Here is a 15035-nt window from a genome sequence, read left to right as displayed (position 1 = left end):
GTCGAGAGAGGGTGAGGGTGGAGAGGGGAAGGAGGAGGAAGGAGGAGGCCCTGGGAGTCAGGAGAGGGTGAGGGTGGGAAGGAGGAGGAGGAAGGGGGAGGTCCTGGGAGTCAGGAGAGGGTGAGGGCGGGGAGGGGGAGGAGGAAGGGGAGGTCCTGGGAGTCAGGAGAGGGTTAGGGTTGGGGGGGAGGAGGAAGGGAAAGGCCCTGGGAGTCAGGAGAGGATTAGGGTGGGGAGGAAGGGGAAGGAGAAGGAAGGGGGATGTCCTGGGAGTCAGGAGAGGGTGAGGGTGAGGGTGGGGAGGGGAAGGAGGAAGGGGAGGTCCTGGGAGTCAGGAGAGGTGAGGGTGGGGAGGAGGGGGGAGGAGGAAGGGAAGGCCCTGGGAGTCGAGAGAGGGTGAGGGTGGGAAGGGGGAGGAGGAAGAGGGAGGAAGGGGAGAGGTCCTGGGAGTCAGGAGAGGGTGAGGGTGGGGAGGGGGAGGAGGAAGGGGAGGTCCTGGGATTCAGGAGAGGGTGAGGGTGGAGAGGGGGAGGAGGAAGGGGAGGCCCTGGGAGTCGAGAGAGGGTGAGGGTGGGGAGGGGGAGGAGGAAGGGGAAGGTCCTGGGAGTCGAGAGAGGGTGAGGGTGGCGAGGGGGAGGAGGAGGAAGGAGGAAGGAGGAGGCCCTGGGAGTAAGGAGAGGGTGAGGGTGGGGAGGGAGGGGGAGGTAGGTAGGGGGAGGTCCTGGGAGTCAGGAGCCAGTGATATATATATCTTGATGTTGAGGTTGGGGATGACAAGAACTTGATATTGTTGGACAAGAATGTATTTGGTGACCTTTAGTCTACATTTTGCTGAGCATGCATGTCATTACAGGTGTCTGTTGCCTATTGCCTTTCTCCTCTTTTCCTCAGGAATGTTAGGAATGTTGATGTTTTAGACTGCAGTGTTGACCTTATCCCCACACTATAGCTGTCCTGTACACTTTTCCTTTATGTTTCTTGTCTTTCTTTTGTCCTGGGTATTCAGTGTGTTTTTCCCATCAACTGCTCCTTTGATATCTTCGTCTGTGTTCTCTTCCTTTTATCTAAAGGCATATTTCTTTATCACAATGTATTTTTGTCTTTCTCAAGTGATTGTGCCGTAACAATGTTCTCAGTTAGTCTGTACACAGTTTGGCACTAACTTATAGTATTTGTACAGTTCAGTAAACAAACAAACGTTGGAAGATACTTGAGCAGAGATAAGGGTGATGGGCTACTTCTCCTAAATATATCAGATAGTATGCATGTGCACACATTAAGTAAAATATATTCATGGCTTCAGAGCCTTATTATCGAAATTTGTAGTCATCAAGTGCAAAGCTTATCAAAGATTTACATTTGCAGCAAAGTTACTTACATGGATTGAGTTTGTAAACAAAGTGTGCAATGCATGTTTTTGTTTGTGATTGCCCATATTACATTGAAGTCCCTGTAAAGCCTGCAACCAGGTTAAGAAAGCATTGTTATCTTATAATGACACATTGACGTGAAATTTGAATCAGTGATCAATTCATGGGAATTAAAAATGAAAAAAAAATACAGAAATAATGTGGGATTTCAAATATTTACATTACTTTGAAATTATTTTTCAAAAAATTTGAATTGTAAAATTTGACTGTGTAATGAAGCTTTATATGTGTATGCAAAGATAAGAAGTGGTCCAATATTAGTTATAGCATGGACTAGATTTTAGACGACCGAGTTGTTAAATGTTATAAGCATTGTAACCTTGGTGTACACGAAATAAAATTAAACCCACTATAAGATCATTTCAACATGGGTAGTTAGAATATGTAGAATGGGTTGTATTTGAAGTTTGACTTTGGTGGACATCAGATATGTGAATATCTCTGAGTTGTTGCCCTTCTATATCTCAGTGTTGTTCTAGCACACTTCGGTGTGGTTTGTTCTAGCACATTTCGGTGTGATTTGTTCTAGCACACTTCGATGTGGTATTTCCCTAAGGGATGTACACTTTGAAAAAAAACCAATTTCCATACTAGTATTATGAAAAGTGATATAAATAAAATGTTTTGACCATGTCAAAATAAATCAACAGAATTTTTTAACACAATTGTTTTTCTGACCTCAAATTACAATGTACATGAAATGAAATTTGGAAAACAATCCTGTACAGTTGAAAAGAAGATAAGAAGTTTTACATAAAAATGATACAATGTTTTGTCAAATACAATTCCCACAGTGATTATATATGATCAAAGTGTGGTTATCTCTAAATGTGTCTCTATCTAATAGTTATAGCCTAGACACACCAGACAGAACAATTGTTTTATGTAGAGTTTATATAGCTATAAGTATATTTAATAAGTAAATGTGATGTCTGCGTGACCTCAGAGAAAGATCAATAGCATTATATGATGAGTAATTTATACATCGGGATTTAGAAACTTTACAAGGTCATCTGTGATAAACTATTAAGAAGATTTCACTTGTACCATATTTACCATAATTAGCTCCCCTCCTTATAAGCCCCCTTCTTCATCACTTTTTCAAAGGTACAAGTGCCCCCTTTCCCTAACACCCTTAATTTTTGACTGCCTGGCATGGGTTAACCTTAACTCATCCACCCCTGATGTTTCATAATGAACTATTTCATCCTTTGAATTGAAAGAGTTCAAATGTGTATTCAGGGGTGAATGAGTTAATTACCATAACCACTTTCACTACAATCTAGCAATTTGACAAGATTGATATCCAGTTTTTAAGAAGAAAAAAGAAGAACAAGTTTGGATTCCTTCTTGAGAATGCGTCAGAAACTTTACAATACTTTCCACAACCTGTGTTTTGTTATCTTAGTTAGTGGCCCCTTCAGCCAATATTTCATTCCAGGAAGAAACATGAATGTTTGACGTTGAACATGACATACAAGCACTTTACTTTCTCTACCATTAGAACTAAATAGCGTAATACAAGTTTTACTATAAACACTGACAGTACATATGTACATATACACAATTTCTCTAGAATTGTACTAAGTCTACTAAATCTACTAAGTCTACTAAATCTTCATGCAATTCTTATAATATAAATATTAGTACAAGTCTCAAAGCTAAGGCAGTAGAGGCAGAACATGTGTTATCAAACATGTAACTGAAGAGGTGGATGTTTAGTGCTGTATACCCCACTCTAGGTAAACAGTTTACCTATAGATAAATATAACTTATACAGGTGGGAGAAATCCCAGGCTCAGCCTCAAAACCTTTCTCTGTACATTTATATACATATGTATATGCTTCTAATTATAATAATCTTATCAGCCAAATTTTTACCAGATAATCTCGTTTTCAGTTTTATTTTTGGAAAAAAATCATTAACATTGTAATATCAATGCATACAAAACTTGAACTTTGTCATGAAGACAATTCTGAGTACCTGATAACTACCATACTGCACACTCGTAATGTGAAGGAGTCCCCTACATAACGTTATCTACATTAATTTACAAGCATACCTGTATGTGTCATGCAGAAATGTGTTAGCCACAGCCATTATCTGTCAGTACAGACCTATTAATTCACATCTAATAAAGACTTAAGGTTTGTTTTATTTTCCAGAATTTGGGTAAAACGTAGGGAAAATCCCCCCCCCCCGAAATCCCAAAATATCTTTGCGTACATGACGTGACCCATTTTCAATTATTTTACCGCAATACCCTAACACTACCAAGTGTCCAGACTTAGACACCTTCTGGCCTCTAGTATTGTAGACAGAAACCAAAGTGTTTTGACTACAATGCCCCATGGCCTCAGTCTTACTTAACACAGCATTAAAGTTTTAAGATGTTCCACACCTACAAAAACCAAAGTGTTCAGACTTAGATGTTCCACACCCTCCAGTACTTTACACATAAACCAATGTGTTTCGACTAAGATGTTCTACACCCTCCAGTACTTTACACAGAAACCAATGTGTTAAGACTAAGATGTTCCACACCCTCCAGTACTTTACACAGAAACCAATGTGTTAAGACTAAGATGTTCCACACCCTCCAGTACTTTACACAGAAACCAATGTGTTAAGACTAAGATGTTCCACACCCTCCAGTACTTTACACAGAAACCAATGTGTTAAGACTAAGATGTTCCACACCCTCCAGTACTTTACACAGAAACCAATGTGTTAAGACTAAGATGTTCCACACCCTCCAGTACTTTACACAGAAACCAATGTGTTAAGACTAAGATGTTCCACACCCTCCAGTACTTTACACAGAAACCAATGTGTTAAGACTAAGATGTTCCACACCCTCCAGTACTTTACACAGAAACCAATGTGTTAAGACTAAGATGTTCCACACCCTCCAGTACTTTACACAGAAACCAATGTGTTAAGACTAAGATGTTCCACACCCTCCAGTACTTTACACAGAAACCAGGGATTTAAGACTAAGATGTTCCACACCCTCCAGTACTTTACACAGAAACCAATGTGTTAAGACTTAGATGTTCCACACCCTCCAGTACTTTACACAGAAACCAAAGTGTTAAAGACTAAGATGTTCCACACCCTCCAGTACTTTGCTCAGAAACCAATGTGTTAAGACTTAGATGTTCCACACCCTCCAGTACTTTACTCAGAAACCAAAGTGTTAAGCCTAAGATGTTCCACCCCCTCCAGTACTTTACACAGAAACCAAAGTGTTAAGCCTAAGATTTTCTACACCCTCCAGTACTTTACACAGAAACCAATTTGTTAAGACTAAGATGTTCTAGACCCTCCAGTACTTTACACAGAAACCAATGTGTCTACTCTCACAGTCTATATGGAAACGTTTGTTGATGAAAACCTTGTTTTTGAGGTTTGCCTTCCAAGAAACCTAATTTGTTTTAAATTATTTAAACTATTGCTTTTCCAAGAAATGAATATTTGAAGACAACCGAAATTCAACATCACCCACTTATCTTGTGGTACATATAATTAATTTTGTATGTATATATACACTTGACATTACCATGAATAATATCCGGTGATGTACACTTACCCGGAAATAATCTAGGAGTGGTTTGTACAGTAATACATGATATTGTAATTGGTACTCTTTGTCTTTGTTTAATTTTCGCGGTAGAAATACATGTTTTTTGAATTACAGAACAAATGTTTTTTTCTAGTTTTTAAAAATTCACTGATCAGGCCCCAAAAATGTAAGTATGAATTGGAAAAAATTTCACCAGGTGCAATGGACAATGATAGCTTTATTAAATCATATCTGAGGCAACATACATGTATAACTAGCAAAACTTAAATAACATAAAAAAATGGATTGTTTTTTCAAATACATCGCCAGACTACTTATGTTTATTTAATGGTTTAACGAGATAACAAACAGGCATTGCTGGCTTCCTTCACCATCTGGAAAAGTAAAACATATTAGGGATCAATCCTGTCTAGTTATACAACAACGGGATGCTGACAAACTTCTTTTTCCATGGATGCACTTCAAATTTCCTTTTCTGTAAAGTAAACAATGGCGGCTTTATTCTGGAACATTTGACCACATCGTTACAGGCGCAGTGTGTCAATGTGTGTACATAACCACTATAAATGAGAAAAAAGTAGGAAGAACTACTCATATTAATAAATTTGTGACCCCTATGTGTGACCTTTTTGCATGACCCCTGTGACTGTGATCCCTATGTGTGACCTTTGTGTATGACCTTTTGTATGACCCCTGTGACTGTGACCCCTATTTGTGACACCATTGTGTGTGACTTTTGTAATACAAACTCACCTAGTAATACTACTTCATAAGTTCAGGTTTTAATCTTGCTAAACACTTATGTATGTTTAAAGTCCTATTAGGATCCACATGTGGTTTTTATCATGGAGGAAGCAAGATGGGAGACTGTTTTATAAGATAAAACTTTCAGCCTAAAAGTGTCTGCTTCAAATATTCCTTTTCTTTCCACGAATTATAGGGCACCAAATTCATTTCTTATATTTTCTCAAACTTCTTTTATTAGGTTGTTTTGTTTGCAGTGCGATCATAATTCAGGCTTGCCTTGGTGTTTGAAAAAATATAGTCTTATATCATTTCTCTGCCAGATCTTATAGTCATACACATATACATGGAAGAATGTTAATATGCTAGGATATACTGTCCGATAAGATGTGCTACGTTTCATTTCCGACTGGTCCATGATTTAAAACTCATTGCCATGCTTGTACATTGCATCAGTAGATAAAAGGTATTCCGTTTCATTTTATTTGGAATTTGGATTAGCAACAACATGACCCGCCATGTCTCCTAGCTATAAAACAAATCAGACCAAACTCACTCCAAGGTGTGTAAGCTTGCCCACTTTTCATACTGTAAAATATTTCTGAAATTATTCAAATATTTTCATGTTTTTTTTTATGGGAAACGGCATAGCTATTGCACCATCTTTGACAAAGTGATTTTTTATGTAAAATATCCCAGAATCTTGTCAAGGAATCTGCTCTAGCTACGATCATGTATACCAATAACCTGTGTGGTTAGCCCTGTGTGGTTAGCTGGACATTTTATCATGATCTACTTTATCAATTTGCAACATTATCAGATTCCTCTATTATTCTGACATTGTTTCACTGTAGCTGTGCATGAAACTATCTCACTAGTCATGTTCTGGCTGACCTGTGGCTTTGACTGGAGGATGGCATTGCCGTATTTGTCATTAAAAATAACTTGCATTTGAGGACACATTGTGCTTATATGTACCAGGAAGAAATCTGTAAAATGTAAGTTTGGTTTAGAATGTTGTTTGACAACAGTGTTTTTTTGCACTTATTTGTGCTTGGTCAATACATGCAGTGAGTTGTTAGATAATGCTGATTGAATCTTTGAAACGAAACGATTTGTCAGGCCTAAAACCGAATACCAGAGTTTTTCTGTAACTGTATACGTACCTAACAATAGTTTTCTGCATTTATTTGAACTTGTGTAATAGCGAGTTGTTAGATAACGCTGATTAAAATCTTTTAAAGGAAATTATTCTTTAGGTTTAAAAGTGGTAATACCCATGTTTCCTGCACCTTATAGTAACCTACTCCATGTAGTGTCTTCTCTACAAGTATTGTGCCAATTTACAATAAGTTCTGTTAAAGTTGTTGTATATTTTCTCCATTTATATATGTAACCTATTGATTAAAGAACTATGGTACTGAAAATGAAAGATATGCCTACATATATAGGGGTACATGTACTTACTATATTTCTTTACAAACCTTACCATGAAATTAGGATTTCGTTTTGTTAGGCCTAGAGTCATGATATTTATCTTGTATTTCAAATGCTGGGGTAGAAGGATTTTGTATTTGTTCAAATAAATGACCTTCATATGCTTCCAAGGTCACATGAATCAATTGATTTAAAGACTTCAAACAACTTATATCTAAACATTTAGATTAGAGTCACAGTATTTGTCCTGTATATGTATATAATTATGTAGCTTGCTTCCAAATTAAGTAGTGGGCTGGTGAGTATGTTTTGATAACCTTGACTTATAGCAGTAAGGTCTTAAGAGTTTAGTAACTTCAATTGTTTCTAATCCATTTGATTTCCTTTAATTTATTATAGAATATATTTCAACTAAGGTGACAGGTTTCATGTTTGATCATAAAAAGTGCCACACTTATAATATTTGTCCTATAGATATATATATAGCAGCCGGTAGTAAACGGGAATCAATTTGTTCAAATAAATGACCTTGACCCTTTTCATGTCACCTGCTGGGCAAGGTTTATCCATCAATGGTTAAATGTGTTGAAATGAAATAAATGAAAATTCATTAAGTGATTAATCAGCCAATTGTCTTTGCTTTGGTAGACCAGTTGACCTGATTGTGTAATTTTCTCAGATAATAGCCACACTTGCACATTCATTTCATCTTCAATCATGGGCTGATATCATTTTTTTGAATGTTTTTGAAAAGTAAATAGTTAAATGGTTATGGCTGTTTTGTTATTAAACTCTTTATGATCCCCGGTCCTGATGTCAACCCTCACTCCTTGGGTCAATATCTGGGTCATGGGATAATAATTACTTGTTTTCCTTGATGACAGCTGTCTTGTTTAAGCTGATCATGAACTGCTTTGATTTCTTGATCCCCTTATCCAAATTAGGTATAAAATGGGTATGACTTCAAAACAGTCATGAAATAACAGCTAGATGTTTTACAGCACTTAAAAACATACACTGTACGCTGTGATTGGTGTTTTATTTTGTTAGAGAAAATATGGTACTATAAATGTAGGCAGCCACTTAAAGTCTCACAAATTGGCTTCCTGCAATAAAACAGTATTACATACTTAGCCTTGTGATATATAACGTGACACAGCTAACAAACCTACTGTTACTGTACGGTCAGGTGTTACATAGAGGAAACCGTGACTTGCGTTCTAGGTCATAGGAATGAATGAAGACCTTAAACTTCCAATGTAATGTGTAAACATTATAAATGTTTTATTGTGGCATAAAAATACCTATGTTTCTGCAGGTAACCATGTACATTGTACATGTACCTACACAGGTATCTCAGATATTCCTCTTAATTTAATAATACATTAATTGTAATGCATCGTTAATTCTGATATTGATTATAACTTATTTAACTCAAAAATGGTTTGATCAAATTAAAATCATAAACAATCATGTATACAAATTGTATTTCATCAAAATTTGTTTTTATCTTTAGAAGTGCCAGTTTCTGTGTATTATTTAATAATTTATTTGCTTCGTGAAATCTATCCATATTTGGAAATCAACATCTTGCTTTTGGCTCATATTGAATTAAGTCACTGAGATAGAAGACTTTCAACAATGGCATTTTTCATATTCTCATTTTGACAAATAAGTACATGTTATTCTAAACAGCTAATCAAACTTTCTTAAATTCTGCTACACTCTATCCCGACCCACAGTATATGCTATTATCATATACATCATGTATGTATGAGCACTCCTTTTAAAATTTACATTTACATGCATTTACATACTGGAGAAGGTTCAATAATTATAAACTAAATTAAAAAATGATAAAATATCATGTATTTGCACATGTATGTAAATAGTTGGAAAAGGAATCAAGAAACAAAAAAGCCTGTGACCATTTCAAGTAACCAAGAAGTACATGCATACCGAGGAAATCTTAGGTAATTTCCCATATATAACCCTATCCAGTCTGCTTTTATTCAATGCTACCATACATGTGATCAGAGTTTTAAATGCCTTGAATAGATGTTTCTCGTTATGTAGGGCATTAACAAAGCTTAGTCAGCTTTTGATAAAGAAAACACTATTTCTAGATGTTTTTGGAATGCAAAATAGCCATTACAGAACACTGAATTTGAAAAAAATCTTAATTAAGTTAAAAAAATCCACAATGAAGTATTTTAAACTGTTTTGCAGTTTGAAAGCATAACTTCATTACATGCACATCAGTATATACATGTATGTACCTGATGAATTCATTATGACATAAACATAGTTGGTGTGGTATATGTAATAACAGTTTTATCTATCTTGAAGTGGTGCACATACTCAAGTACTTGTACGTATACAGAATAGTAATGTAGGACACAATCATATTTAAGCAGGAAGTAAACAGTTTTATCAATATTTAAGATTGCTCAGTGAAATATTGGATCCCCTAGACTTCTTTCTGTTTGGGTATACCGAGCTGTGTGTGCCGTGTATTGACTCTTACCTTAGTGACAATACTATTTAAAGATCCATACCACCTTTCTAATACCTGCACCTCCTTCCAAAAGAGTTCCATACCACCTTTCTAATACCTGCACCTCCTTCCAAAAGTGTTCCATACCACCTTTCTGATATCTGCACCTCCTTCCAAAAGAGTTCCATACATTCTTTCTAATACCTGCACCTCCTTCCAAAAGAGTTCCATACCACCTTTGTAATACCTGCACCTCCTTCCAAAAGTGTTCCATACCACATTCTTTCTAATACCTGCACCTCCTTCCAAAAGTGTTCCATACCACCTTTCTGATATCTGCACCTCCTTCCAAAAGAGTTCCATACAACCTTTCTAATACCTGCACCTCCTTCCAAAAGAGTTCCATACCACTTTTCTAATACCTGCACCTCCTGCCAAAAGAGTTCCATACCCCCTTTCTAATACCTGCGCCTCCTTCCAAAAGAGTTCCATTTCTCCTTGCTAATACCTGCACCTCCTGCCAAAAGAGTTCCATACCGCCTTTCTGATATCTGCACCTCCTTCCAAAAGTGTTCCATACCACCTTTCTGATAGCTGCACCTCCTTCCAAAGGAGTTCCATACCAACTTTCTAATACCTGCACTTCCTTCCAAAAGAGTTCCATACGACCTTTCTAATACCTGCTCCTCCTTCCAAAGGAGTTCCATACCACCTTTCTAATACCTGCACCTCCTTCCAAAAGAGTTCGGGTGTTTGTGTTGATTGCATCTCCATATCCAATTGAAGCAAGATAATTACAGAGGACTGAATAGTTTAAAGAAAATTTTATTATTGTGTTACGTTTACTTTGAAATTGAATTTTAAAAAGGCTAGCTTATATAGAGTTAACACTAATTAAATGTACTTACAATGTAACAATGTATTTTGCTTGTTTTTTCAGTTTGTTGATGTCAAAGGAACAATCTAATGACTATTTATACCTCATGGGTAATTAAAACAACCATTAGGGGAGACAACTCTAACACAAATAAATGTATAATTGGTGTAAAACCTGAAGCTTGTTAAAAATAGCATGAAAGTCAGGGTCCCTAAGAAATTGGAAAATTTAAAAGTATTTTTAACTGATAGTGAGAGATTAGGTAGAATTTGACACAAACAAAGGAAATGAGGCTCAATAATTGCCTAGTATTCAAAGGTAATAATGTGTGCTAAAAAGTTTATTGATCATCTGAAAATTTAATCATGCATTTATGCCAAATTTATTTGTGGTTGTTGCTTGAGGCATTTAGTCAGGCCAACGTTAAAACTGCATTCATGTACAAATTAGCAAATAGTTTGTATCGCAGCATTAAGGTAAGACCTAAATTTTATACATATGGCTCACAGGTCAAGTCGCCACTGTTTGATGTGGTACGTATACATGTAAAGGCATAGAGGGGTCAGTTTTTGATGTGGTACTGTTAAGCCAGGGAGGGGTCAGTTTTTGATGTTTTAGGTCTGCAGGGTTCTGTAGCTGGGAGCTAGTGAGGATGTTGATTACACGAGATAGAAGTAATATATATACTCCATCTTTACTACATCACTCAGCACCTCTAGACTACAAACAGGAAACTTTGGCTAAGGTTTATTTATGTATATAAACAAAATAAGTAGGAAAAAAAGGTATTTTTACACATCACCCATCTGCTTGGTGGTACATTTGTATATTCAACTTGGACTGCCTTCTGATTGAAAATCTTTTTGGCACAAACTCTATACGTTCCATTTGCTATTTTGGATTATGGTTTTTAGAGCCCATTTTAATGGTGATCGTTAAGAATATAAATTCTTATAAGTGCTAGTTGCCCGAGAAACTTCAGGATTAGGAAGTTAAGGAGGGGTGAAATCTGACAACCTATAGTTTGTTTTATCAATTATCTGCTGTGTAACTATGATACAGTGTGCACTTGTTTTTCTGCAGTGTTAAAACTGTAAATAACATAGTAACACACATGTAAATCATCAGTCCTCGTACGGTAAACCTTCTTCAGCATCGTTCACCTCCTTATGAAGATTTCACGATTTAAAACTTTGTCTACTCGTAGCAAAATTTTAAAAAATAAAACAGAAAAATCAGTGTTTTGAAATTCTGAAATTTGTAAAGACAATTTTTGTGATATATATATAATATAGTTAGCGGTATTGATGGTGTAGTAACATAACACCAAGTCTTGATTTCTCCCCATCAGATTTGAGGAATGGTACTGGTAATGTATTTTCATGGTGCACAGTCTCATATCTGGGGGATATGATTTTTTTTCGATTTATACTGATATGCAGTTGTCTATTTCAAGAGAAATTCTGGCGAAATGCAGACAGCTATATATATATTTACCAAGGGGTATGTACAATGTTTATGGCCTGCAGTGAAACAAACAGGTGTAAAAAGTCATATCACTTCTGCTTATCAAAGTATAATCAGCTTTGAATGTAAATAATAATTCAAAATTCAAAATGAAACACTGAAAAAAATATATGAATGCATCTATTAATATCAGGATTTTGATGGAGACTGATTATTTGGACTACAACTTGTTTCTGCGTAGATACGGATTATGTGCCAAATTGTTTTTTCACACAAAAATGCCACGTGAAAGCTGTTCCGACAGGTACCTGGGATGTTTATCAGCATGTTATAGAGGAAAAAGCTATTTTAAGTTCTGGCTTATGGTAGTTAGATGAAAGTGATAAAGACATGAAGATTTTGAAAACAAATTAATGGTTTAAGCTTTTACGTCATACGTAGTGATTCTGATCATGATTGGCATGGTTTTACCAGGTTATAGCTGACAGAACGAGGTGCTGATTTATATGGGCGGGATTAACAGACTTTATTTTTGTGGTAGCTATGGTAAGATAATTGGTGATGTGGGAATGAGATATTATAACTTGGATGCAAATATCAGTATGTGTAACAGCCTTGTTACTACATTCCAGGGGTTACGCTTTTATTCTCTACACCCCTGGAATATGTGTTGATTACTGATGATAAAATCTAACACTCTGTACTACCTACCTTTTGGATAATTACCAGACTAGTTTAATTTGATCCTTTACATTTAATATACATCAAAGAAACACATGACAGTAAAACAGTAAAATAGATCAGCTCTGAAGTCAGGTGTCATTCTTCTGTAATCGTCAAAGAACAGGTATCAGCCTAGTGCTTGGTAAGATATTTTTCATCTGAAACTGGTAAAATAGCTTACGATGGTACGCTTAGCTGTGATTTTGTCATAACATAAGGGGTGTAGAGAACGAAAGTGAGCATAACCCTTGGTATGTTGTGGATACTGTCACATGATATACCCAGTGAAAAATGTAAACGTCTGAAGTACCCCAAGGCTAAACGGTGAGGTAAATTTAAGTGAGAATGAATTGAAATTGCTACCTATGTCTTGTTATTACACTCAATTTCCTTTTTATGTTTATAACATATTTACATTATGATTAGGTAGATTTGGGAAAAAAATTGAACTGGCTAATATGACAGACATGTATTGTATAACTAGCTAGTACACCTATATTGGTGTATGTTTATACTTTGTACACAGTAACACCTGTCTGTGTATTGTACCTGATAATATCTGTACTGATATAGGTAGAGTAGATATTATATGTTTAACCTTGTGCACTTCCTGGTCTGCTGCCAGATACACGTAGGTACCTATCACAGGAATGTCATTGTAAATTACAGTAATGCTTCCTAAAATAGGATGTTGGTATTCCACTTTTAAACACAAAAGTCACAGTTACTGTGACTCATCTTCAGTTAACATAAAAGTGTTTAACTGAAGTCATGAAGGTGACGGTTTTGTAAATCTGTAGATGAAAAAGTGAAAACACATCAAAATGTTAAAGATTTCAACATTCCTAGTAGCTCAAAGTTTTTGCCCGGATGGGGATTTGAAGCAGGGTAAGATGTTTAATTAACTTGTAATTTCAATTACTGGTTATTTGTGATATTTAATGATAATTATTATTTGTAATGGAATCGGTGTAGAAAATAATGTTGTCTTATTGTACTGATGTGAACCTGTATGAAAGGGAGATAACCCAAATGATCTCGCTGTAATTGTCAGTACATGTGAGCTGATCTCGCTGTAATTGTCAGTACATGTGAGCTGATCTTGCTGTAATTGTCAGTACCTGTGAGCTGATCGCCCTGTAATTGTCAGTACATGTGAGCTGATCACGCTGTAATTGTCAGTACCTGTGAGCTGATCTTGCTGTAATTGTCAGTACATGTGAGCTGATCGTGCTGTAATTGTCAGTACCTGTGAGCTTAATGATGCATGCTGTGCCCGCAGTGTTGTGTGATACAGACATGCTGTATCACTAGTTAAAGTAACATTGCTACATAACATACCGTGGTATTTAAAATTGTTCTGAAATGAATTTATCAATAGGTTTTCACCTATGATAAATATATCTTGTGAAATTTAAAAAAAAAAAAATCTGTACCTTAATCAATAAATATTAAAAAAGGGATACTGAAAAAACTAAACAATACAAATCATCTTTGAAAAATGCAAAAAGATAAAATAACATGTAGTCCTCTGAGGCTGCACAAGGCCTGCTTATGTTGTGCACCTGAAAGGCGAGGTGAATGCTTGGATTTGGCTCGATTGGAATAAATGTTAGACAGATGGCCGGGCTACCGAAACCACCAGACTCATCCTTATTTTTACAACACATATCTGTCTTAAACGTCCCGATATATTTTTGTTTTTCTGATTTTTCTCATTGATACTTATTGTCCATGGATTTCAGAACAATTCATCAAAATCCTTCGCAATGTACCAGGAGTATTTCAAAAAGATTTCTTCTAAATTCCAATGAAGTAGAACTGTTGAAATATCATTAAAAGATTTCTTCTAACTTCCAATGGAGGAGAGCTGTTGAAATATCATTAAAAGATTTCTTCTAACTTCCAATGAAGGAGAACTGTTGAAATATCATTAAAAGATTTCTTCTAACTTCCAATGAAGGAGAACTGTTGAAATATCATTAAAAGATTTCTTCTAACTTCCAATGGAGGAGAACTGTGGAAATATCATTAAAAGATTTCACAACTTCACTGTAGTGAATCTCAATCACTTTTATCTTACAGCTAAATTCCAGCACTTTTTTACTCATGTATTTTTCATGAGCTGCAATGCATAGCACTCGATAAAGGGCTTTATATATATATATACAGTTATGAAAATACCTGTATGTGTGATTACCTCAGTACCAGAGATATTCAGCCAACCTGCTGGAACTATTAAATGTGTTTTAAGGTACATGGAAAATATTTGT

At 36.0% G+C, this 15035-nt stretch overlaps 1 protein-coding gene across 2 annotated transcripts in view; it reads left to right on the top strand.

Moving 5' to 3' along the window:
- LOC110465424 (FYVE, RhoGEF and PH domain-containing protein 5-like) overlaps positions 1 to 15035 on the top strand; it is a 51632-nt gene that overhangs the window by 14059 nt on the left and 22538 nt on the right. Inside the window, exon 1 of one of the 2 annotated variants that reach the window (XM_021521219.1) lies at positions 13517 to 13650. The exons of the other annotated variant lie outside the window; for it this stretch is intronic. Coding sequence (XP_021376894.1) covers positions 13587 to 13650 — 64 coding nt within the window. The 5' untranslated portion in view covers positions 13517 to 13586. Of the gene's footprint in view, positions 1 to 13516; positions 13651 to 15035 lie in introns of those variants that run through there. 2 annotated transcript variants of the gene reach the window in all.

This window comes from Mizuhopecten yessoensis, unplaced genomic scaffold (genome assembly GCF_002113885.1).
Source record: "Mizuhopecten yessoensis strain PY_sf001 unplaced genomic scaffold, ASM211388v2 scaffold11075, whole genome shotgun sequence".
Taxonomy (NCBI): Eukaryota; Metazoa; Mollusca; class Bivalvia; order Pectinida; family Pectinidae; genus Mizuhopecten; species Mizuhopecten yessoensis.
Note: the sequence above shows the minus strand (reverse complement) of the source record. Positions and strands in the feature narration are given on the sequence as shown.